Source organism: Panthera uncia, chromosome A2, assembly GCF_023721935.1.
Source record: "Panthera uncia isolate 11264 chromosome A2, Puncia_PCG_1.0, whole genome shotgun sequence".
Classification (NCBI taxonomy): domain Eukaryota; kingdom Metazoa; phylum Chordata; class Mammalia; order Carnivora; family Felidae; genus Panthera; species Panthera uncia.
The window spans coordinates 28,277,253-28,303,910 of NC_064816.1; the positions used below are offsets into that span (position 1 = coordinate 28,277,253).

Below are 26,658 nucleotides of genomic sequence, written 5' to 3' on the forward strand. Positions count from 1 at the left end.
GTGCTTTTGTGTCTCTTACCATTAACTATCAATCTCACCTAAAATTATATTTTGTGAAGTTACAAAATAGTAATGTAAAGATTAGCATCATATTTTGAAAGTGTTTATTTCACCCTTATTCCATTCATTTTTTGTTTTCGCTTCTGTGTGTGTTTAGAATGAACACATTATATTATTTAGTACAGGAATACAGGTGTACCATTTTTTTTTTTTTTTTTTTTTCTTAGAGAGAGAGAGAAGGAGCGTGAATGGAGGAGAGGGACAGAGGGAGACACACGCACAGGGACAGAGAGAGAGAGAGAGAGAGAGAGATTGAATCTTAAGCAGACTCCATGCTCAGCACAGAGCCTGATGCAGGGCTCGATCCCACCACCCTGGAATCATGACCTGAGCCCAAATCAAGAGTCGGACGCTTAACCAACTGAGCCACCCAGGCACCCCCAGGTGTATCATTTATCAGTGAACAAAAAGAGTGGTGATGGCATGCGCACAAAAAAATTTGTACCAGCGGGGTAGGTGCATGATCTAAAAAATATAGAGACCGCCATTCTGTATAACAAGAAATGACCAGTCTTTAGAACTCTGGCTAGCCCTTCACTTCCTTATTGCATGACTTTAAAAAGACAAAAGAGAAAAATCAAACATCAACTGCTATTGAGTGTTAGATTTAAGCCATAAGGAAAATACCTCATCCGTATTTACATGTTAATAAATTGCCTTCACTCTGTCAGATTCATTTGCATGTTGCTTTGTTGCTAGAGAAGGGGGAGATACCCAGAGTAGCCAAGGAGCTCAGCTTAGGCCACACATTAATTTTTAAACTATTCTTTAGATCAGAGTCTCTTAAATCCATTTGCTTTTCTAGTTTCAATGCCATTTGACAGAAGGATGTGTTAGTGTGCATTCTCTGGCTTTAAAAAAATTTTTTTTTTCCTAAGGGTACATCAAACTCTTGACAGATATTTGAGTGTCATTTTTCTTGGTTTAATATAGACTGTATTCATATTTATAAATGTAATCGCTCTCCAAAGGAAATCAGTAATTTGTAAGCGATTATCTGCATTTTGAACTTCACTGCCTTGCTTTTAATATATTTGAAATTTCTCTAGCTAGTGCTTAATATTCTGAAGGCATGAGTTTGTTTGCTGTGGGAAAGATAAGCATGACATCTGGTTCACACCTGTGGTGTTGGGGATAAAAAGTATGCAGTAAGTTATATTCAGGGCCCTCCGAGTCTTCGGGGAATGGTCTCCGTTCTGAGATTTCTTCTCATCTAAATGTAAACTAAAATATAGACGCCGCTTCTCTCTCCTATTCTCCCTCTCTTCCAAGGCTTTTAAAGGGTCAGAGGGCTCAAACTGGTGGTGAGATAATTGGCTTTGTAGCTTGGCCAAGCTAGCTGCTCATTCAGTGCTGAATTTTTGAGACTTTCTATTGAGTATAACATACCTACAGTCAAGTTTTTAGGTGGTGAGTGTGCAACTTGATGGGTTTTACGTATGTAAACCACCATCCCGATCTAGATATGGAATATTTCTATCCCCCTTGATATCTCCCGTGTGTGCCTTCCCATTCAAGAACCTGTCTTCACCCCAAAGCTATCACGGTGCTCACATGGGTCCTCTTCTGTCCGCTTTTGCCTGTTGATGATCAAAGTTAGTTGCTGCTGCTATCCCAGTTCTTATTGCATTAGAGTAGGATTCCTGAGATACTAAAACTTCCATGGCATCTATAGCTCTGAGCAAGGAATAGTCCTACCTGTCTCCAGAATCTTACAGTAGGCCTTCTGTAGTTGTCAAACATCTCTTATTAGTTAGCTACTATTTTATTTATTTTATTTTATGTTATGTTATGTTATTTAATTTAATTTTATTTTATTTTATTTTATTTTATTTTATTTTATTTTACTTATTCTGTCAAGAGACAGAATGCAAGCAGGGGAGGGGCAGAGAGAGGGGGAGACACAGAATACAAAGCAGGCTCCGGGCTCTGAGCTGTCAGCACAGAGCCCAACACGGGGCTCGAACCCATGAACCACGAGATCATGACCTGAGCTGAAGTCAGACACTTAACCGACTGAGCCAACCAGATGCCCCAGTTAGCTACCATTTAAAAAAAAATTTTTTTACGTTTATTTATTTTTGAGAGACAGAGAGAGACAGAGCACTAGTCGGGGAGGGATAGAGAGAGAGGGAGACACAGAATCCGAAGCAGGCTCCAGGCTCTGAGCTGTCAGTACAGAGCCCAACGCGGGGCTTGAACTCACAAACTGTGAGATCACGACCTGAGCCGAAGTCAGACGCTTAACTGATTGAGTCACCCAGGCGCCCCTCAGTTAGCTACTATTTTAGATTCTAGTTTTATCCCTCTTTTGGTCTTCTTTCTCTCCAGTTGTCTTGAATATACTTGTCCCCTGTTTGTCAAGATATTTGTATCTGCAAGCCCATCAGTGAGGGTCACTTGATGTTGGTCCTCCAGGGAGAGAGACATGGGCCAGGTAGTTTGATGATAAGAGTCAGGAAAGTCAGTGGTTCTTCAGAGTGTCCCTTGACTTTACCTGTCTGCCAAGGAGGACTGTATAGGGAGGAAGAGCCAGAGTTAACAGTGTAGGTTGAGGCAGCTCCCTAATCACGTGTCTCCTTGGGATATATGAATTCTTCCAAGTTTATGGAAAAGGAAACAAAAACGGGAAACTCCATTATGTTTGTACTTTTTAAAAATCCCATGTCACGGTCTTAACAGAACTTCGTAGTTCTTCGTTTATTAAGCATGTGGCAGCCTATGACAGGGCATTCCAAGATGAAAAGGGTGTGGTTTCTGTGTGGTGCTTACTTGCATATGGCTTGTATGTTGCCAACTAAGTTTATAGACAAGTTATAAAGGCTGAACGATAGCCTGTATCGGAAGCAGAAAGCGGTCCCCGCCCCCGGGGGTCTCTGGTGAAGCAGGGAGGGGAATGATTGCTTGCTGCTCTGGAAGTAATTCACGTAGCAGGTAACATTTCATTGGAATCCTGACAGATGCTGAGTAGGGCTTCTCCGGGTAGAAGTAGATCTGAGGCTTTCCTGTTGCTGGTTGTTCTGAACTGGTACACTGACGACACAAATTGCTGTTGTGGTTAGTATTGTCATTAAGGCCCAATTATGGTCCAAGTGTTAGTGGACTTGAGTCCATACTTCTACTGTATGGCAAAATTTGAGGCAGCAATTAATAGAGGACGGTTATTAGAGCATTGCACGCATTTTAAAGATGACACCGTACTTCTAAAATTTTGGATTCGAATCGCAAAATGTGGTAGAAAAAAACGTGAAGGTGCAAGCAAAGTCAAGCTAACATGGCTGATGGCATTGAGGAAGGCATGCTAACCCTGCTGCCCGCTAATGGTGGGAGGGAGGACGGGCATGCTGCTTTGAGGTGTCACTTTGCGTCCCACTGCGTTTCATGGCAGCCTTAGAACTAGATGCTACTTGGGGCTCCTGGGTGGCTCAGTCAGTCAAGTGTCCGACTTTGGCTCAGGTCATGATCTCAGGCTCCATGGGTTCAAGCCCCACATCGGTCTCTGTGCTGACAGCTCGGAGCCTGGACGCTGCTTGACATTCTGTGTCTCCCACTCTCTTTGTCCCTTCCGCATTCGCACGCTGTCTCTCTCTCAAGTATAAATAAACATTAAAAAAATTTTTTTTAAGAAGAACCAGATGCTACTCTGTTTGGTCCCACTTCACAGACACCGAGACACTTGTGGAGTTCCCTTACCAGTTTTGTAGAGCTGCCCTAACAAGGTAGCATAAATGAGAGAGCTTAAAACAACAAAAAATTTCAGGACCTCATGGAGGTCCAGATCAAGATGTTGGCCATGTTGGATTCTTCTGACAGCTGTGAAGAAGAAATCTGTTTAGTGCTGCTCTCTCTGCTTCTGGTGCTTTGGTGTCAATCTGGCATTCTTTGGCTTGTAGACACATCAACTGCTGTCATCTTCATACGACATTCTCACTGTGTGTGTCTTTGTGCCCAAATTTCTCCTTTTTTTATAGACATAGCCATATTGGTTAGAGCCCTTCCTAATGACCTCATCCTAACATCACCATTTGCAAAGACCCAGTTTCCAAATGAGTTCATATTCACAGGTACCGCTGGTTAGGACCTCAGCATCTTTTTTGGGAGACACAGTTCAAACCATAACATTGTTTAAGCTCACACAGCTAGAAAGCAATAAACTTAGAATTCAAATTCAAGTCCATGTGGCTCCATAGCCGAAGGCTCTAGCATACATTTAGGAAATGCATTCGTACCCAAGTAGATCATGCACTTCTGAATTCAGCAGTCAGCTAGCAAACATCATGATATTAACATCTTATCCAGACACGATTGACCTGGGAATGTGTCCTGGTAAGAAGTGTTTGTCCAGTGGTCATGGACTTGGAGGGTTTTGATCTCTACTCAGTATACGTTATGTGCTGTATTCTGTGTGCAAAGGACAAATGAGTCACTTAGCCTGTTAGCCTAAATGGAACAGAGCATCTCAACCTTGGCACTGACATTTTGGGCTGGATAATTCTCTGTTGTGTCACATGCATCGGAAGGTGTTTACTAGCATCCTAAGCCTCCACCTGTATGCCAATAGCACCCCTGCCACAGTTGTGACCACTAACAATGTCTGCAGACATCACCAAATGTTTCCTGGGGAGCAGCATCACCTCCGTTTAAGAATCACTGGTTTAGGATGGGAGGAAATAGTATGTGGCCTGGCACTTGGCTTTGCTTTACCTAGACTTAATGTTTATTTACGTGGTTGCCAGTGGAGAGAGGGAGGAAGGCAAGACATTTTTGCTGAACTTATTTGAAGCTCTGTGGCATCTGTGGGCAGGAGAAGGAAGACAGGAGACCCAAAGCACATTGTGTGCTCTCTGAACGGTTTGATATTTTTTTTCAAAGCAAGATGGTGGTTTTAAGTGATAGATCGCTGAATTCTCTTCCTGAAATCATTAAAAATAAATAAATAAATAAATAAATAAATAAATAAATGTTTTGAAATAAATTTGAGATAAAAAGAAATCTGTTTTATCTGAACAAGAAGGGGTTATCCGTGTTTCCAGAAAAAAGCAAATGACTAATGGCAGACCGGAAGTTAGTGTGTTTACTTGCTATTTTGGGAGATACTTGCAATTGAGATCAGGGTTTTAATGGGCCTCTGTCTTAGGGAAAGTGGGTGGTTTACGCTGGTTACACCTAGAGGACATTTGTGAAGTCTTCATCTTTGTGGTGAGAAGCCATAGTCATTCTGGACTGGACACTGGAGCAGATTGTCAGGATATTCTGACTTAAGGCTTGCCCATATCCTTCAGCCTCCGGTTTACACTGTTTTCTACTGCTCAAGAAGAGGAGTGTTGCTCTCCTTTTCAGAGAAATGCTTCTTTGTGGTCACTTTGCTGGATACTGACAGATCACCATTTCCCAAGTGTGTTGGGTGTTATACCCTAGGGAGTTATCATGACCCACATCAACCAGAGCATTTTCTCTTGGCCCCAACCATTAACATGGTTGTGGACCCTCGTAACAACTCAAAAAACTGGAAAATGAACTCTGAGCTCTCTTGAAAGGAATACCAACTAACAAAGATAGCTCTGCCAAAGCGGTACCCGGACAGGTTTATGGCTCCCAGAGCCACCGTGTTGGTGGCCTACAAAGCCCAGTAGGATGCTTTTGAAAAACGAAAAAAAATCCATCTGCTATGTGGTTAGCATTACCAGAAGGTAATGCCTGAGAACTTCTGAGGGTTACTAATGTGCTGCTGAAGACTCAGAAAACTCAGAGAGCTATATGTTCTACACCACCCTGTGCTCCCAGACTAGGAACAAAAACCCGGGTATCTCCGTGAGGCGCAAATAGACAATCACATGGAGGGATCCGTGGGAAGGTATTATTGAGCCAGCATGTTAAAAATACTTGAGGTGGAGGCGTTTCAAGAAATAATAAAGCCCAACACTCCAACCTTTAGACCAGAACATGGGGCTATATTAAGATGGAATACAATACTCTGAATAAAAATATAACCCCACCCGTGACCCCTTTGAAAACCCAACAATGCATGTGCAGATGTGTTTCTCCTAGCATTGCAATCTTCACTGATCCAGCCTTTCTCCGTGCAGTTCAGGAAGCAGCATGGAAAATTGGGTTTACCTGGCCATAGTTCTTCACATAAGCTATGTATCTTTGCTGTGCCCTGTCTAGAAAGACTCCATTCCTAACCTCTGCTTAGTAACTTCAGACATGAGCATAAGTTGCCTTATGGTTGGGAGGAGCTTGACAGCATGATGACATTTGAACGTTCAGTTTAAATGTGTCTCGTCTTTTATTTTGAAGCCCGCCCCCTCTCGCACATTTTGTTAGCATCCGGATAATATCTCCTGTAGATTCTGCTGGTCCATGTTCTCGTCCTCCATTTATGGCTCTGGGAAGTTTGTGTGCTGGGTCTTTGGGCAGTGTGTCTGGGCATGTGCACATGCCCAGGTACTGTTGGTGAAGGTGACCCTAGTAAGGGGCAGGGACCAGGCTGAATTCAGAGTCACTAACAGCATCTAGCAGATGGGAGAGAATTTGAATTCCAGCCAAAACTGTTACTGAGACAAACTAGACGGAGGGTCCCAAAAGAAAGAGAACAGAGTCCCAGTATTAGAACCTCCTGAAGTGGAGATGTGATCTCAAGACAAGGGCTCTTTCCTGCTCTGAACGGCATTATGGTGGCATCTGACTGGCCCAGTGAGGTATGCCTTGTCTCCAGGTGTCTGATCTATTGAGGAGGACCAAGTCTGGGTCCCTGACTGCTTGCTGGCTGTTCTCACACTTTTCTAACCTTCCCGTTCCCAGCCTTTAAGGTGGGGTAAGAGCAGCACCTCCCTCACAGAAGTGCCACAAAGATAAAATTCCCTTAGCTTTGGAAAGCACATGGCCTCGTGGCTTTTTCATACGTGGAGCTTACAAAAATGCAGATTATGACTTTTAGAGCGGGAGGTTCTCAAATTCTTGTTCCTCCAACCTCATTCCATCTACCTCTTGGCAATCACCTTGAAAATAGCTCCACAAGTTGCCTCTGAAGACCCTGCTACCACCCCAGCCTCCTGTCCAACTCCCAGCATCCATAAAACAAGAGCTCACTGATCTCATAAAAAAACGTTGTTTTTAATGTTTATTCATTTTTGAGAGACAGAGACAGAACATGAGCGGGGAAAGGGTAGAGAGAGGGGGAGACACATGAATCCGAAGCAGGCTCCAGGCTCTGAGCTGTCCGCACAGAGTCCGACGTGGGGCTCAAACTCCCAAACTGTGAGATCCTGAACTGAGCCGAAGTCGGACACTCAACCGACTGAGCCACCCAGGCGCCTCAAGTTCACTGGTCTTATCGTTGTCAACCTTGTGAAAATACGGACAGAGGCCTGATAGGAGATGATGACCTCAAGAGCATGGAATCTCATGCGTAGAATGACCTTAAAAGGAAATTGAGGAAAATGAATCTCTGCTGTTGCAAGTCAGGAGACGGTTATCTTGGTTGATGGTGGTGACCCTGTGGGAACACATGGGGCTTCTGGAGGGCCGGAAGGTTTGCATGGATGTGCTCAATCTAAAACTTCATCCGGATTGCCTACGAGTGCACTTAGGTGGGACACTATCACGGTTTCATAAGGTTTGATAAGTCTTGTCTTCCATATGCTCTTTGGTGTCCATTTTAGTCTCTCTTTGTGGTTGTTGTCTTTCACTTATTATTTCAACTATCTACGGAAGAAGTTCTTCTCATCGACAAATCTGTAAAAAGTACTGAACCGTAGTAGGGAGTGAAAATGGAAGCTGCTGTTTTGTCCCTACCTACATTTTTAATTCTCAGAGGGAACCACAGTTAAATTTCTTGTAGACTCTTCCAGTTTTTTCCCCTCCCTGTGCGTGCTTCGGTATTTTTTCCGCTACTTGATAAATGAGACAGTCGGTGTACCGTAACTTGCCTGTTTAACTCCATGATATATCATGGGCGTCCTTGCGTAACAGATACAGAATCAACATCATTCATTTTGATAGCTGTGTAATATTCCACAGTACAGATGTACTGTGATTTATTTAGTCATTCTCCTACTGATTGACAGTGAACTTGTCTACAGTATTTTGATATCATAAATAATGCTTCTGGAATGCCATGAATCACCCTTGTAACATCTGTGACGCTGCTCAAATCGCAGACAAGGAGGCCACGTAAGCTCCTTTTGATTTAGAACACCTTCTTCATTAAGATTTTGGGCTAGGGTTTTTGTGAGGATGGCTCTGGAGATAATGAACCAGGTTTCCCGGGTAAACATCTGAATGTATTCGCTGTTCCGTCACATGTTAGCAGGTTCAAGACAAATAACGCAAACAAGTGTTTGAGCACAATTACATTTAATGTATAGTCTTTCTGGATGTGTTTTGGTATTAGCTAATCAGGGGCATGCATGAAGCCACTCAATAATGTGATTATTGGCTGACACGCTCCTGTAGATTCTTGACTTCATAAAGCCATTGTTTTGATTTTTTGTTGTTTTCATCCCATCCCTTAAACTCTGTCTTTATTCCCAATTATTAACATTTCCCTGCTGACATGTAGCTATCAGCATCTCACGATATTCTCATTAATAGCATTATTAACCCCCTTGTAAGCCAGCAAGGCATTTTCTGGCTAGGTCCTAAAGCTTGGAATATATTTCTTGGCTTCCTCTTGCTGTTGAGGTTACTAGTTTGACAATGGCTGACTGTTGGAGAATGACGATGGGTGTTTTCCTTGAAAACTCAGCACCTGATTAAATGGATGGGTAGATGAATGGACTGTTGGCTTGATGAAGCAAGTGTATTAAAATGTTAATGGTAGGATCTAGGTGCCGATATACAGGTGTTAACAGTAATATTCTTTCCACCCTCATCCAAAATCGTACTCTGGGCAATTCACAGAAAGGAGGATCTCACTCAGCCAAGATGGGGTCTATACTCACAGTGATGTTGGTGGCAGAGCTCTGTCCTCCTCACCACTGAGACTGACAACCATTTCCTAAAAGCCTCTCCCCACATCATCCCTTCAGGTTGTACCCAGCAAGTACATCAGCAAAACTTTGCCTGGCTTTGGGCAACTCTGTTTTTCTCTCTAATTTGCTGGTGTCTCTCTGACCAAAGGTATGGTTGGAGAGAATTAGTACTTGGTGTTTACTAAGTTGCACACTGTAATTTTATGGCTAAGTAGGTGGAAAACTATTCGTCCATGTAAATATACCTTTCAGCAGAGTGGCTCAGTTGAATAGTCTGTGTAGATCAGAAACAGGAGCTCAGACTTTTCTTTCTTTCACACCCCCCCCCACCTCCCTGTTTGGAGTGTTAGCTTGAATAGTTGTGTGTTTCATTGCAGGCAGAAATAAATGAAGAGTGAATTGTGTCCAAGTGATACCAGGAATAAAGCAGGATCACAGCCTGTGTGATGGCGTGCTGTCTCTCACTAGGGGCTGAGGGATTCATTCTTTTGGAGCACTTTGCTGATAAGGCTGGTTTTCTGAGTTGGGTTCCCTAACGGCTCCAGTAGCTTCAGTTTCTTGCTCTGCAGCAGTGGTGGGGATTTGGGCCCTGTTCCTTTCTTTTCCGATTTTGCTTCTCTCTCTCTCTCTCTCTCTCTCTCTCTCTCTCTGTCATTTTAAAGGAGATTCTTTTCCTCTAGATGTGCTATTAGTTAGAGCCACCAAGTATTTTCAACAGTTGCATTAAAACAAACCACCTATCGGGGCGCCTGGGTGGCTCAGTCGGTTGGGCGGCCGACTTCAGCTTGGGTTGCGATCTCGCGGTTCATGAGTTCGAGCCCCGCGTCGGGCTCTGTGCTGACAGCTCGGAGCCTGGAGCCTGTTTTGGATTCTGTGTCTCCCTCTCTCTGAACCTCCCCCATTCATGCTCTGTCTCTCTCTGTCTCAAAAATAAACGTTAAAAAGAAATTAAAAAAAAAAAAAAAAAACACCTATCTCGGCCCCAAACCAATTTGAAGCCCCCTCCCCAGAGAAAACCACTGTTAATAGTTTGTGTTATTCTCCAGACCCTTTGCTCCCCCTTTCCTTAGTCTGTACATCTGTGCAGATACATTCGCAACAAATAAAGTATTTTGACTTACAGCATTTTTTAAGTTAAATGTGTATTTATTTTGCATCTTGGCTTTTTCCATCAGCAAAATATCTTCAAGAACTTTCAATGTCAGTGCCTATTGGTCAACTTGTGTTCTCCCCTCCATGGCTGATTTTACCACTTCTTCTGTTTATTATGCATTCTCATTTTTTCCCCGATGCCAACAATAGTGGGGCAAATGCATTTGTATTTATAACACTTGTGGCAAGGTCATAATTTTCTTAATTAAAGAGCCTTCCTAAATTATAAAAAGGAAAATCATTAGAGAAAAATATGAGTAGAGATCTTCATTCTTATTGGTTATTGGAAAAACTAAAGATGAGAACACATGTGTCCATCCAATGTATAAAACATAAGAAGGAATCATAACTCCCCCGTTAGCAATGATGTAGGGAGAGTGGTATCTCGAACATTGCTGACTACAACTTAAAAGGTGTGTGCAATTTTCAGAGGATGGTTTGAACCGTTTCTAGGGTATCTGTCTTAGGAAAGGATTTTGTGCTTACAGAGGCATGTTCCCTTTTTTTTCTCCTTGTAGCTCTGATCTTAACCTTTCTGGCTTGCAGAGCCCTTGAAGATGTTGACAAAACCCATAGGCCACCTGAGATCAGGGCTGAAAATGTATCTTGAAGAGGTATCAGCACATGGTAGTAGATGGAACCATAAGAGTTCATCTGATGGAAAATGAAAGACGCTGTCCAGTGCACACATGTACATCTTCTGGCAGTATTTCGGGAGCGTGCAGCCCTTCTGGAAGCCAAAGCCGTGGCTCCATAAATGTGGTTTACATACTCTACTACTAATCTTCCCAAAGGTGTTGGCTGTTAGGTAGACCCAATAATGAGAAAGGCTGTGAATGGAGCAGGTGCAGTACATTTCCTCCAATATCAGAAATAACATCCATTCATTCATTCCACAATCACTGCATGAGCACCTACTATGTGCTTGGTCCTGGGGTCAGCACCACTCACTGGGTGTGCTCCCAGCCTACTGTATCCAAAAGAGTTCATTAGAAGGGAACCTCCAACAGAATTAAAGTTGACTAGAGAAGCAAAGAGCTCTTTCATAAAATCAATATTCCAGTTGGGTTGACCCAGCCAATCTCAAAAAAACCTTCAATGTGGGGATTGTCCCAATGACATTAGCGGATTTGATTTTGATTTACAGAACTCAAAAGCTTTTGGGAAGCATCCAGCATGCCTTGCATGTGTGTTCTCAGAAATGTTTTTCATAAACCTTTTTCTTGCAGGTACTCAGATTTGGCAACATTAGCTCTGTAGGGCAAATTGGAATTTTTTGGATAAAACTGCATAACTTGTCTTTGTGCACAAGCTTTGTTGCAGGGTTCTGGCTAGGAGAAAGGGAGGAATACCACCAACTCTAAACCTATGTTAATTTTGTTTAGCTTAATTGGAAATTTTTGGCATCATCATTTTTGCAACACCTATTATGGGGTAGAAAATGCAATATCAGAAGTGAGGAAAGAACTGTAATGGGAACTTTGGGTGAGTAAGTAACAAATAAACTATATTTCAGGTTTCTTGTATTTCAAAGCGAGAGCGGTATTGCTGATTCCTAGTTGGTTTTGAATGATTTATAACCTTTTATTTGTGGTTGAGTGTTGCAGTCTATGTTGTCATGGAAATTCTATTGAATTTATAGGTCCATTTATCCAGAATGATTTTCCAGACTTCATTTCATGGTGAATCATGTGGCTGTTACTACCAAGTACAAAGCAATTTCTAAAAAGTTTCATATTACAAAGAGCACAAACAGTGCGGTGGTTATTTTCGTGTTTTTGAAATACAAATGAGTTCCAGATGCACCTAGGGATCCCCTCCCCTGCCACTGTGTCCAAGGTGTTAACTCCACTGCATTTTAGAACCCAACCTTATGTGTAACGTAGTTACGCAGGCAAGGAACAGTTGTTTTAATTGGAAAGAAAAGTTATTACCATAACTCCAAGGGCAGGTGAAAGTGGTCTTGAACTTACTGGTTTACCTGTAGGGGTGAAACTGCTCTCCTAGTCTTTGAGTCCCATCACAGCAGACATGTTTGTCTCCCTTTAGAGATCAGTCGCAGTGGGAAAAGGGAAGGAAAGACAAAATGCTTTACCACATCCATGGGCCAGGTTTCCCACCACAGTGGGTACAGACAAGGTTTCTACACCTCAGCACTACTGACATTTTGGGCAGGATAATTCTTTGCATTTGGGGGGCTTTCCTATGCATTGTAGGGGGTCCAGCAGCATCCCTGGCCTCTACCCACTAAATGCCTGTAGCACCCCTTCCAGAACGGACAACCAAACATGACTTTAGACATGGCCAATGTCCCCTAGAGTCTGAAGTCACCCATGGTTGAGAGAACCAGTACTCTGGAAATGTTGTGCTGAATCCTGGAGATAACTAACAGGGGCTTCTCATTGCTGGTGGGAATTCTGATCCAGATGTTCTATGGAGAGGATTTTAAACGTGTGGGTTCTGGGTCCAATGCCTGGGTTTGAATCCCAGCCTTCATACCTCTTAGACAAGACCTAGTATCACAGCTTTAATTTCCTTTTCTATAAAATGGGGATATAAATAGTACCCCTGTCAAAAAGTAATGGTGAGGATAAAAGGCATTAATTCATGTAAAGCAGGCTAAGAATCGGCTCCATTTAAGCCACCCTTGGGGAATGTTTCCCTGGACATGCTACCTTGGCTTCATCTGCCATGTCTGCCTTGAGGGAATGGGTGGGGAAGAGGGGACGCTTGGTCTAGGCTGGCGAGGTTGTACATGCTCAGGGACTGTCACCTCAACTTGCCCTGTCAAGCAGGTGAGTTCTCTCTATCCTTACCCTCAGGTTTAGAGTGGTCCCCATGGAAGAGAATGGGTCCCACAGAGGGATGCAAACTCTTTCCTGCTCATATGATTAGGTGGCATTATACTCTTGTTTATTCCAGTTTCAAAAGCAGCAGGTCATGAATTTTACGTTTTTTGAAAAATCATATACAAAGAGGAAAGTGAACAAATAATAATACAGCTGAATACATTTTTGTACTCTTGCAACCAGGCCTCAGATGAAGAAAGAGCACTGATTAGCACCCCCAGAATCCCTTTTCCGCTTACTGCCCCCCAATGGGTAACCACTGTGTTGGCTTCTAACTGCATGAGTTTTTCCTGGTTTTGCACTTCATTTTAATGGAATCACACCGTTTACCCTTTTTAAAACTTTTAATGCTTTGAAAAAATTGTTTTGTTATCTCCCTTATTTGGCTCAGCACTGTTTGTGTGAGATTTGTCTATATTGTTACCGATAGTTGTGCCTATGCCATGGTGTGACTGTGTCACAATTTGTTTATCGATTCCATTAATGATCAGTGTTCGGTTTCCGGTTTGGGGTGATTGCAAATAATCCTTTCACTAACTTATTTCCATTTTTTTTTTCCTGTTAACTAACTGTTAAAGATATGTGCATCAGTTGGAAGTCCGCAATATGCCAGAACTTGGGTGGTGCTTGACTTATTTTGTTTACTGCTCACTGTACCCCACTGGCGTGTTTCTTACCCTCCATTTACTCATGGGGATGTTAAGGCTCAGAGAAGGCGACTGATTTCCACTGGGTCACACAGCTAATTCAGTGGGAGAGCTGTAGCTCCCCATTCCCTTTCCTGAGTACATGAAAAGGGTAGTTGGCCAACATATAGGTGGATGTTGAACCTGCCTCATTTGTGCCCAAACTGACACCAAACGGTAAGAAATAATTCATGAATCATGTGTAGCAAATCCCTGAAAAACTGAATTTACTACTATAAGCAAGAAGGAGCCTGAATGCGTCCTTACTGAGGGAAAAATGCAAAGATGAAATATTTACGTGACTAATCAGATGCAGCATTGAACCAGAAATTCTAAAAACCAGCTGATAAATACTTAGAATGGCTCAAACAGGTAACACACAGAGACTTTTGGAAGAGGTCCCTGAAACCATCCCCGCACCTCATTGTATATGAGTCACAGCCCTCGTGTGCACTTTGGATTCTTCTGCCCCCAAAATGTGGATTCCTGCTGTACAGTAGTTGAAGATAATACCATGTTGCAGGGAAAATAAGAAAACAAAGGAAATAATTAAGGATTAGTGTACTCTGTGATTAATGATATTGTATAAAGCAAATGTTTTACAACGTTTATTTAAATGCTACCTTGCCTGCAAAGGTGCTGAATACCTACTATTTCTTTGGAACACCTTTCTTCTAAAAATAATCTGCCTGTGAAAGCTGGCTGTTTCTTTGTTACACTTTGTGGCAAAGACTCATTGGGATGTTGGCTGGTCTTTGGAAACAATTTATCTTCACCTTAGTTCATCTATCCCTTCTGTTATTTCTGGTCATAAAGAAATAAAGATACATAATAATAAAAAGGGAGAGCTGCTCATCTGTTCTTACTTTACCAAAGCATGTGCCTCATGATGTGACGAGGGAAGTAATACCCCTGTTGGACAGAAGGGGACACTGAGTCTTGGAGCTCCCAAGTGTCTTCAATATACAAATCAGGTCTGACTCTACAGCCCAAGCTCTTGGATCTCCATTTATGTCCCCCAGTCATGCTGTCTTTGCTCTAAGCCACAGGAGTGTGAACTGGATTGTAACAGGTGCTACATTCTCTAGCCTGTTTGAAGGAACTGAATGAAGATGATAGAACTCAGAGCTCAAGAAAGCTCAAAAAATAACTGGCTTGCAGAATGGTTTTAGAATGTGATACATAGTCACATATACACGTATCCTACATAGGTGCTTAAAGTCAGTCCTGACCTTTGGGGGTGTATTTCTCATTCAGTTTTGGGGGCAGGCAAGTCTGAAATTTGTAGAGCAGGGGTGGCTCAGTCAGTTAAGCATCTGACTCTTGATTTCAGCTTAGGTCATGATCTCAGGGTTCATGGGATTGAGCCCCACGTAGGAGTCTGTGCTGACAGTGTGGAGCCTGCTTGGGATTCTGTCTCTCTCCCCTCTCTCTCTGCCACTCCCCTGCTTGTACTCTCTCTCTTTCTCTCTAAAATAAATAAACTTTCAAAAAAAATGTATAGAAAAAAAGAAATGAGGATTCATGAATTACTTGACAAGGAATTAAAAGTAATTAAAAAAAAATTTGCAGAGCAGACTGGAAATTCTAACAAGAGTGGACATTGTAGTCTCGAGTCCAAAGGCTGGACAGTTAGGCAGAATTTCTGTGTCAAAATTGGAGGCAGAATTCCTTCCTGTTAGGAATACCTCACACTTTCACCTGATTGGATGAGGCCCACCACATTATGGAGGGTAATCAGCTTTACTCAAAGTCTACTGATCTAAATATTAATCACATTTATGGGGTGGCTGGGTGGCTCAGTCAGTTGAGCCTCCAGCTCTTGATTTCAACTCAGGTCGTGATCTCATGGTTGTGTAATCGAGCCCCAGATTGGCTCTGCACGGAGCATGGAGCCTGGTTAGGATTCTCTCTCTCCCTCTCTCTCTGCCCATCCCCAGCTCGCTCGCTCTCTCTCTCTCTCTCTCTCTGTCTCTCTCTCTGTCTCTCTCTGTCAAAATAAGTAAGTAAACTTAAAAAAAACCCAAAAAGCCACTAGGGATAAAAATTTCATTAATGCAAAGCAAAATACCCATATATTGGTTCTGAATTCAGAGTATTTGTCATGTATTTTTGTATAATATATAGTGTGTATTTATCATGCTTTCCATAATTTAAATGACCAAGTTTTGTTGGGGTATCAAAATTTCAGACTAGTTACTTGGGCACAAAGACTTTGAATTTCTTGTCGATTAAAAAGAAAGTAGTATAATCTGTGTTTAGCAGACCCATACCTGGAGCCACTTAGCATTTCACAGTTGATTTTGGTGTATATTTGCACTTTCCTGAGCATTTTCTCCAGTGGTTTAGATCCATTCATTCTCTTAGCTAATTCTGACCCCTCCTTGCTATTCATTTAGTTACTTATTCCTATAGATAGGAAGAACCTCATTTTAGTCTTTTTGGCTTTATCATTACTCTGTCCTTGCTTCTAGCCACTCCGAGCCCTCACTCATGTTATTCACGCCAAAATAACTTACTGTTGATGATGAAAAGCACTCTTAAAGACACAGCTCTGACTCAGCAGATGTACTTCCTGCCTGCATCGGTCTTCCTATGTGATGGCAATGGCAGAATTAAAGACCTAGCTGGTGCATTGTTGAGTGTGTATGATCCTGCTTAAGCGCAGTTATGGGTCAGCGCAATCCAAAAGTCGAGTTGGATTAAGAACCTATTATGCCCAGACTTCAATTCCGGTATCATCCCATCCGAGCGATCCAACAAGTGGAACCAGCAGATCATTAACTGGGCTTGGAATTATACTTTGCTTTTACTGTACATTTTTATACTTGAGCAAGTGTTTCTGGTCCACGACCATGTTCTCAGCTGGCTTACTCCAGATTGGTGCCAAGCGTGATCAGAAAACTCCCCTTTCTCCTCTTGGGTTGTGTGATACCTCCTGTGTGGTTTTTAATTGCGCTGCTGCCTTTCTCATTACCGTCTTTATCTCATCCCGTTTACGTTTCATCTCTAGCAGTTCCTGTGTGTTCTTCCACTCTCTAAACGATGCCCAGCAGTATCTGGAAATGTCTAGTGAATCTTTCAGTAGGTTGCCTCTCGTCTGAACTGTGTGCTCTTTCCTTACTTAATTTATCACAATGTTTTTTCTTGGGCATTGTTGGTACGGGGGTGAGGTGCATGCTGAAGAGATACAAGTTGTTTGAAATTAAAATGTGGAGCTTTGTGAATCACCGAAGAAGTTTCTGCTGGATTTTTCTACTCGCAGAATTGTGGGATCATTGCCTCTTGCCTCCATTATCATGGAGATGTGAGAGCTGACTTAGGCACGCAACTGTAACATTAGGTGATAGAAACTCCACCTTAAAAGAAATGTCCCCTCCCACCCATCACCACATTACTTTAGTATTTATTTACTGTATGCCTCATTTGTCCAAGAGCCATTCATTGCCTTACGTGTTTTGTGATACATTTAACTACAACTCTAACTTTGGCATTCAAAAAAAAGAAAGAGTTAACTTTCTCCAGTCTTTCTAAGCACAGACTGGGTCTTCATCTGTCATAGGGCCTTATACATAATGGGCAGTAAGCAAATATTCTTGTCCTTTGTAAGGAAGCATAGTAATTAACACCTTGAACTCTAAGATTAGAAAGATGAGGTTCCTATCCTAACCCCTCCCTCCTTCCTTAACAGCTTTGTAAATTTTGGAAATCCTTGGTTTCTTTGGCTATAAAATGAGGATCATGGTGGTTCTTACCTCAGTGAGTATTAATGAATGATACTGTAGTACCTGGCATATGGTAAGCACTCACTAAATGTTTAGAATATAACAACATTAATGGAAATATAGAAGGCTCTAGTTTTCACTTATGTTGCTCTGTGTTCATTCAGCTTAACACAACTAGTGATTTAGTGATTCAAGTTGGAAGACAAGCATTAAGATAGTTTTTATACCAAATTGCAACTAGACTCATTTTAAATACAAGGTGGAAAATGGCGCAAGGCAGGAGGAAGGGAAAGTTAAGTGAACCTTTTGTTGGCAACTCTGTATGTTCCTTGCTTGTGCCCTACAACAATAGAGCATTGACCTTGGTCAACCTTATGCTCACACTATCCATTTCATCCCCCTCCCATTACTTGGTAATGTTCCTATTCATCCAGGCAGTGTCTATATCTATATCTTAGCGTATGCCTCCTGGTCACTGGTAGGGCGTTTTATTTTCATGCAATTCTTTTTTCCAAATGTCAGGTTATGCCATGTGATACCCTATGTTATCTATCACCTTGATCTGACTAGAGACATGCCTGGATATTTTTGCAGCCCAGCCATTCCACAGTGTAGACTTGTAGAATCATCCATCCAGATCTGTGAGGCTTGTGCATGATTTTGAAGGATTTTGTAGAACTGGTCCCTTGATTGTGTGCTGCTATATACGGTCTACCAGTGACTTTTTAGTTGATCTTAATATAGTTTGTTTCTATGGGTGAGAGGACTTACATGTCTATGGCACTCTGCATGGTGGAGGCACATCCATTTATACAAAGTTGATCTAGCTTTCCTTCCCTTGCAAAGAAGGTCCTGGTTGGGATAGACTCACTCACTTAAGCTGTAGGTTTTCTTGAAGAACCAAATGCTCTAATCTCAAACATATTTGGAAAATAGTGACTTTAGGATATAATGTCCTTAAATACCATTCCTTATTCAAAGGAACCAGAACCCACCCAAGTTATGGCCAATTTTAGGGCCGGAGCAGGGAAAAGACAAGATTGAGTCTAGAACATCTGTGACCGCTAATAAGGAGATGCTAACAAATATAAAATGACAGGGATATAGCAAAATGACAGAGGAATCCATTTGAAGGATTTCTTACTGTGCAAAAGACCTCCTATTGAGACAGTTTGAATGTTAAAATAAATAATGCTAATGGATTATAACCCATTGAGTAAAACAAAATAAATGAGTACATATGGATTTAAATAAATGAATGAATGAATAAATGAACTGTGGAGAAGGGTAAGCTGTTTCTCACTCTAGAATCCCATCACTGCACATAGAATGGATAATACAGTTAGAAAATCATCAATAGACACTAACATTAGTGGATGAAAGTTAGATGATGAACAATATATGTAGTCTCAAATAGCTCCATACAAAGTACTTTTCAATTATAGAAGGAATATTAATGCCTTTATAGTGGAGAAGCCTGGTAGAGGTCAACTTAACCGTAAGATCAAGTTAAACACCCCTAATGTTGGGAGGAATCCACACAATGCACTTCCTGATATGATGCACTGTGAAGACAATGTTACTACTGTGGAACCCTTTCCCAAATGCATCACCTGAATCTAACCCTGAGAAACCATGAGACAGACCTCTCATTCTACCTAACAACTGACCTATGCACTTCATTCGCACTGTTCAAATTAAAAAAAAAAAAAAAAAAAAAAAGGACTGAGTAACTGTTCCAGATGAAAGTGGGAGCTAGAGGGGTCAGTAGAAAGAGACAAGAAAATGAAATGCCAAGCTTGATCCTAAATTGGATTCCTGGACTAAGAACCAGAATAATGATCTATAATGGACTTTATTTGGGCATTTGCCAAAATTCAAAATGGACTGTGAATAAGATAATAGTATTGTATCAATGTGAAATTTGCTAATTTGAATAATTATACTGTGCTTATATAAGAGAATGTCCTTATTCTTAGAAATTATACACTTAAGTATTTAATGGTAAAGGGGCATATTTCTCTGTTACTACCCAGTGATTCATAAAAAGAAATTGTGTATCTCTGTGCACACACACAGAGAGAAAGGATGCAAATGGGATAAAGGGTAAATAATTGGTGCTGGTAAAGGCTGTGTGGAACAGTTTGTAGATCTCTCTGTTGCCAGATTTTCTGGATCTTTTCCTTCAGTTTATGTGTGCCATGATTCTTCAGCAAGACGACTTACGCACTAAGCATGCCTTAGATTCACTTTATTAGGAAGCACACGCTGGGGAGTAGGCTCTGGGGATGGCTTTTGGGAGCAGATACAGAAAGCCGATGGGCTACTCAGGATATTTATCTGCTGGCCCAACACCTTCCAAAGATATTCGTGGGAGATAGTTTTCCAGCTTCCGCCCAAATTTGTCTCAACAAGAACAACACAACATTTTAAAGTCCAGTTCACTCAGCAAAGCTTCATCCACTTATTACTCTCATATTTAACATAGTTTCCAAAGTTAACATAATTCAAGAGACTACAACTTGAGAGAAATAGCAAGGAAAATTGATATTTCAGAATTCTGCTACTGTTCTCTTTATGAGACATTTTATTATCCTGATGGGTGGAGGCATGACTCAAAGACATTTTCTGAAAATGAATTTCCTCACCCGGTCGTAAATGAAAATGCCCTTGAAGAGGTCTTAAAGTATTTTGTATCAGACACTATTCAGGTGATGCATTAAACAATTCCACCCCTGCTCATGGGCTGTAGAATAAGAAAAACTTCTGTGAACTTAATTTGAGGGCCCGACTTTTGAAAGGAAAATGAAGTGTATTTTCTGAATGTACTTGTGTACCAAGTTTCTTTCTTGGGTTAGTAGCATTGCACATGAAACCATTCACCTAGTATTAGACTGTTTTAGTCTGCAACTCACTGAATGGATTTTTCTCCACGTAAATGCATGATGTCTAAAACGGCCCAAACCTAAAGGCAACACATTTGTTAAGAGGCCACCAGAATGGGTGAGAATTCACAGTGTAAAAATAATTCACTGTAAGGAAGAAAATCCTCCAAAGGAATCTACCCATCTTTCTGTCATTCATTTAGGTGCCTGACTTTTCCAAGAAAGTATCCTGATTGGGCTACCTTATTTTACCTTTGAGAACAGAAATGTCCCCTTATTCTTAACATCTTAGGTAATTCAGGCAACATGGCTCTGTTTACCTTTGACCTATATACGTCAGCTAGTTTTTCTAGTTTTCTGACTTAGCTTCCCCTCTGGGAATTCATCATTCAGCATCGTATTTCCAAACTCCATCTGGGTGTAACCACACCCACATAATGGACATCTCCACACTCTATTGTGGAGAATAGCATCACGTCATTTGGAAAAGTGGAAAAATAGAGGTCACAGCAGAGAGCTAATGAGTGATGTAGGAGATCTGATTTTCTGTAAGGAGTAGGATCATTCCAGAATTAGTGGAATGACATTCTTATTAGAAATTTTAAGATGTCTGTCGAATGTTAACTTTAAAATGTGATGATATTGGTGGTGGTGATGATGATGATGATAGTGATTGGCTGAGCAGAGATGAGGTCTAGGCATGGGGCTACTATATACTACACACTGACTCATTTGTTCCCCACCTCCCCCCTACCAATGGTAAATTTTGATTCCATAGATGAAGAAGCTGATGCTTTGAAATAAGACTGTTTGAGGTCTCACAGACAAGTAAATGAAGAAGCAAGAATTGGAACCCAAATCTGTTACTTTTATCATATATGTAGTCTTTCAAGAACATTCTATGGTCCATTTTCATTCTCTGAATTGTATTAAAATCAAGGAGCGTTCAAGCATTAAGATGATGGAAGGATTTTGAGTTGATTTGTCTGTGTTCTGCTTTTTGAATAAGAAACTCTAACTAGATGTAAGAGAAGGATTTAAGGTTGAAAGGAGAGCACTTGGATTTTACACTCTTCCTCTGATGTTTAATCTTAGCCAGGTTCACATCAACTTTCTGAAGCTCTGTTTCTTCATCGGTAACTGAGGGTAGTCATTTCTGCCCTGTCTTCATAGAGGTTATCAAATGACCTAAGTGAAATAATGTATGGTACAATTTTGCAAGCTGTAAAAATGTAACGCATTATTATCACCATCATTATGTTTCTTGTGGATTCGCTGAAATACTCCATTTGGGCTATTTATCAAAGCCACTGAGAGACCCCTTCAAATTCGTCTGAAAGAGTATTGCTTATAAAGATGTGCCCATTTAAGCATTTGTAATTTTAATGTGTACATGGAATGAATCTCACAGGCGTACTTTTTTTTTTTTTTTTTTTTTTTTTTTTTTTTTTTTTTTTTTTTTTTTAACTTCAGGATGTTTCAGTTCGTTAAAATTTTGCTTCCTGATAGGGAACTTTCACCATGACATGAATATCAGGCAATCAGGTGTCAGTGTTATTTGCTTTGGGTAGCATGAAGACACTATAGCTATGTGAGAAGATGTGTGCTTGTATGGTATGTAGGGGTAAAATGATCTGACGCGTGGGGTTTGCTCTCAGATACTTTAGCAAAGAAAAAATACAGATAGATGGACACATTTGGCAAAATCTTAAGAAGTGAGGAATCTGGGTACCTTGTGCTATTCTGTCTACTTTCATGTAGGTTTGAATTTTTTCCTAATACATATTTCAATTGTTCTTTTACAGATGCAGATTTTCTTTTATAATCCAGATGACTTTGACAGCTTTCAAACTGCAATTTCTGAAAACAGAATAATCGGAGCCATGGCCATATTTTTTCAAGTAAGCTAACGGTGGTTCAAGTACTTGAACCAGAGAGTTCTCAGAGTATTTTTTTTTAATTCGCCGAATTGTTCTATGTTTAATGAATGCATCTGTTTTCTAGTTTGCACCTGTCTAAATGAAAGATATTTCATATTGTCTAATGTGTGATTTAAAATGTAAATAAGTATGTTTAGAAACATAATGAAAATTTTTGCATGAATTATTCTGATTTTATTGCTACTTGACTGGTGCACAGATTGAAGAACACATTTATCATCTAAGTTACTTCACTGCTGAAGCGTTTTGAACAGGTTCCTTCAGCATGTTAAGAGACTGATGTTAAAAAAAAAAAGGTGATTTTCTTTGGAGCAACTTTTAACTTGACATTACTTACAAGTAGATTAATAAATAGCATCAGTCACTTCTCTGAAGAGACCCCTTCTCTTTCCCTCCCCAAATTCCCATGGTAACTAAAGTTTTCCCTGAGACCATTTCCAAATTAGTACAGTCATGAACCCACATGCTTTCTTTTTTGTTGTTTGTATTGAGCGTTCCTAATTCATGTGCTGCTCCTACAGCTAGAAGCCACAGTTTGCGTCCTTCCATAGATAAGGCCATCCAGGCTTTTTAATAAGTCACATCAAATTAAAGTAGTGTTAACCATCAAGTGTCTTAAAAAAGTAGCTGAGAGGACATCTGGCGCTTTTTTGTGTGGAAAGTAACCTGAGTAGTAGGTATGTGACTTGTCCTTCCGTCTTAAAATTCGCCTGAAGACCACATACCAGTGTTTCTTCCATCAGTGAGTCATTGTTGGACAATGTCTTTCTGACAACTCAAAGGGATGTGGGAGACATCAGAACCTTTTCCACCATGGGTCTTTAACCCCTGCCTTAAAGGGGCAAGCTTCTTTGTCTTTGAGAAAGAGCCAGTCTTGTTTGGAATATGTTAATTTCACTACTCTTTTTAGCTTGTGACCCATGATGGACAGTTTTGTCCACTGCTGTCTCTCCCTCTTAACCACCCTCTCTCCCTTTCCTTTCTTGGGTAAAAGCCTCAAATGGGAGATTATATGTGAGAAATTGAAAAACTTAATATTCTGCTTCAACCTCAGAAACAGTGAGCGTGGTGGTCATTAGGGTTGGTTATGGCACTGTTTTTCAAACTGTGGGTTCTGACCTAGCAATGGGCCATAAAATAATTTCAGCAAATCCTGCCAGCAGTTTTAAAATAATGAAACAGAATAGGAAAAAAAAATCAGAATACATCAGAGTGTATGACACACAGTAAGGGTAAATATTTCTGTAAAACTTTTTTTTTTTTGGTAGAACCTTTTTTTTAGTTGTTTCCACACAGAGAGGCATAGTGGGTATGTACTTGGTAATGTTATTAACCATACTTCTTACTGTGGCTCATGGTCAAATATTTTGGAAGTTGTCTGTTTATGTATTTGCTTGGTATCTCTCGTTCTTCCACACATCTCTTTTCTATGATTACTTTCATAAACCACAGGTGAGCATAGTGTTTTAAGAGCTCACTCACTGGAGTCAAAACTCTTTGCTTTTGGGGCACCTCGGTGGCTTAGTTGGTTAAGCATCCAACTCTTGATTTCAGCTCAGGTCATGATCTCATGGTTCATGAGTTCAAGCCCCACATTGAGCTCTGTGCTGATAGCACTGAGTGTGCTTGGGATTCTCTCCCTCTCTGTCTGTCCCTTCCCTCCCCTGCTCTCAAAATAAATAAACATTTAGGGAAAAAAATAATAAAAAAAAAAACTATTTGCTTTTGAGTCCCTTCTCTTCTACTTAACAGGTGCATAATGGTGATAGAGTTATTTAAACTTTCCAACCTCAGTATTCTTTTTTACTTGCATTTTTATATGTTTTTATTTATTTCTTTTGACTTCCAGTAGCATGATAGATAGTTCTCCATCCCCTCACCTTCAATCTGAAGATGTCCTCAGGTCTAAAATGGGTCTCTTGTAGACAGCAAATAGATGGGTCTTGTTTTTTTATCCATTCTGATATCCTATGTCTTTTGATGGGAGCATTTAGTCCATTTACATTCAGTGTTATTATTGAAAGATATGGGTTTAGAGCCATTGTGTTATCTGTAGGTTTCATGCTTGTAGTGATGTCTCTGGTACTTTGTGGTCCTTGCAACATTTTCCTCACAGAATCCCCCTTAGGAGCTCTTGTAGGGCTGGTTTAGTGGTGATGAATTCCTTCAGTTTTTGTTTGTTTGGGAAAACCTTAATCTCTCCTTCTATTCTGAATGACAGGCTTGCTGGGTAAAGGAGTCTTGGCTGCATATTTTTTTTTTCTGTTTATCACATTGAAGATTTCCTGCCATTCCTTTCTGGCCTGCCAAGTTTCAGTAGATAGGTCTGCGACTACCCTTATGTGTCTACCTTTGTATGTTAGGGCCTGTTTATCCCTAGCTGCTTTCAGAATTCTCTTTTTATCTTTGTATTTTGCCAGTTTTGCTAGGATATGTCGTTTGGAAGATCGATTCAAGTTACGTCTGAAGGGAGCTCTCTGTGCCTCCTGGATTCCAATGTCTGTTTCCTTCCCCAGATTGGGGAAGTTCTCAGCTATGATTTGTTCAAGTACACCTTCAGCTCCTTTCTCTCTCTTCTTCTGGAATTCCTATGATGTGGATATTGTTCCATTTGATTGAAGCATTTAGTTCTCTAATTCTCCCCTCGTGATCCAGGATTTTTTTTATCTCTCTTTTTCTCAGCATCCTCTTTTTCCATGATTTTATCTTCTAATTCACCTTTTCTCCCCTCTGCCTCTTCAATCTGCGCTGTGGCCCCCTCCATTTTCTTTTGCACCTCGTTTATAGCATTTTTTATCTCCTCATGACTAATTTTTAGTTCCTTGATCTCTGCAGCAACATATTCTCTGCTGTCTTTTATGCTTTTTTCAAGCCCAGTGATTAATCTTATGACTATTATTCTAAATTCTTGTTCCATTATATTGCTTATATCTGTTTTGATCAATTCTTTAGCTGTCATTTCTTCTTGTAATTTCTTTTGAGGAGAATTCTTCTGTTTCATCATTTTGGCTACTTTTCTGTCACTTATGCGTTTTAAAAGCTTGTTGTGTGCTCTGCACCTGCGATCACTGCTATATTAAAGGAGGGTGATACACTGTCCGGGGCCTGGCCCATCAGGTGTTTTTTGGAAAGTGTTACTTGCTCTCTCTTGTTGTGATTTTGGTTATTTTATTTCCCTACTCACAGTGATGTTTTGGACCCTCCACCAGGTGTGCTCTGAGTTTTTCCTTGAAGTAGCCCTGTGGCCTGTCAGATTGTCCCAGTGTATCCCTGGTAGGGACTCAGTCTCCTTTCCTCCCAGCCTCTTGGAGTTCAAAGCCCTTTGGCTTTAGCCCTTCTTTGTTTGAGAAATATCAGAAGTTCAGATTCCCCTACTTCTTCATTATGTTGGCCTCTCTCTGTTTTTATTTATTTTTGAGACAGAGAGACACAGAGCATGAGCAGGGGAGGGGTAGAGAGAGGGGGAGACACAGAATCTGAAGTAGGCTTCAGGCTCTGAGCTGTCAGCACAGAGCCCGATGCGGGGCTCAAACTCACAGATTGTGAGATCATGACCTGAGCTGAAGTTGGGTGCTTAACTGACTGAGCCACCCAGGCACCCCCCACCCAACCTCAGTATTCTTATCTGTGAAATGAAGATAGCAAATTCTACACCATCAAGATTAAAGTAGTCATTAAATGAAGCCCCTAACGTGGGTCCTGGCACATAGTAGACACTTGATCAATGCCAAATAAAACATGTATCCATATCCATTCAATTCTTTATCTGTGGGATGGAGACCTACGGTGTGTGTGTCTTCTTTGCGTGAACAGAAGTCTATTTTGGGCACTGCCCTGTGGGCAGGTCACTTGCATCTAAACCATGATTGGTTTGCCTTCCACAATACTTGAGGTCACTTGAGCCATTTTTAAACAATACCCACTTCCATGGTTAATCCCTTGTTTTCTGTTATTGTCCTTTTGGCATGCTGTTTTTCTTGTAGTTCAGCCTCTACTCCTATAGCCTCACCGTCAGATCTACCCCCGCCTCCTTCTCTGTCATGGCCACTCATGCCCAGCCCAACCAGATCCTACTTTATAGGTCACCTTCCTTGGAGGAAAACAGATTTTAAAAATGTTTTTATGAGTTCTAGGAGAACCAGTTCACAATATGTGCTACCCAATAGCTTTCTATTTTTCTAGCTCTGTTAACTCTTGTGAAATGTGAGACCAATTAGAGTCTTAGGCAGGCAAAGCACATTGGCATACAAACCAGCAAAATGCTTCAGTGTGAAATCTAGGGTTTGAATTGTTAAATTACTTCTAGGACATGACTACTACTTTACACACAAAGATATACGTTCTCTGATAAGTCCTCTTCAAAATTTTGGCTTGCTGCCCTGTGTA

General features: G+C 41.0%; 1 protein-coding gene across 3 annotated transcripts in view; it reads left to right on the plus strand.

Moving 5' to 3' along the window:
- The window catches only part of PTPRG (protein tyrosine phosphatase receptor type G), a 709,519-nt gene that overhangs the window by 469,376 nt on the left and 213,485 nt on the right, over positions 1–26,658 (plus strand). For all 3 annotated transcript variants that reach the window (XM_049642644.1, XM_049642643.1, XM_049642642.1), the window contains exon 5: positions 22,138–22,233. In XM_049642644.1, coding sequence (XP_049498601.1) covers positions 22,138–22,233 — 96 coding nt within the window. The remainder of the gene's footprint in view (positions 1–22,137; positions 22,234–26,658) is intronic.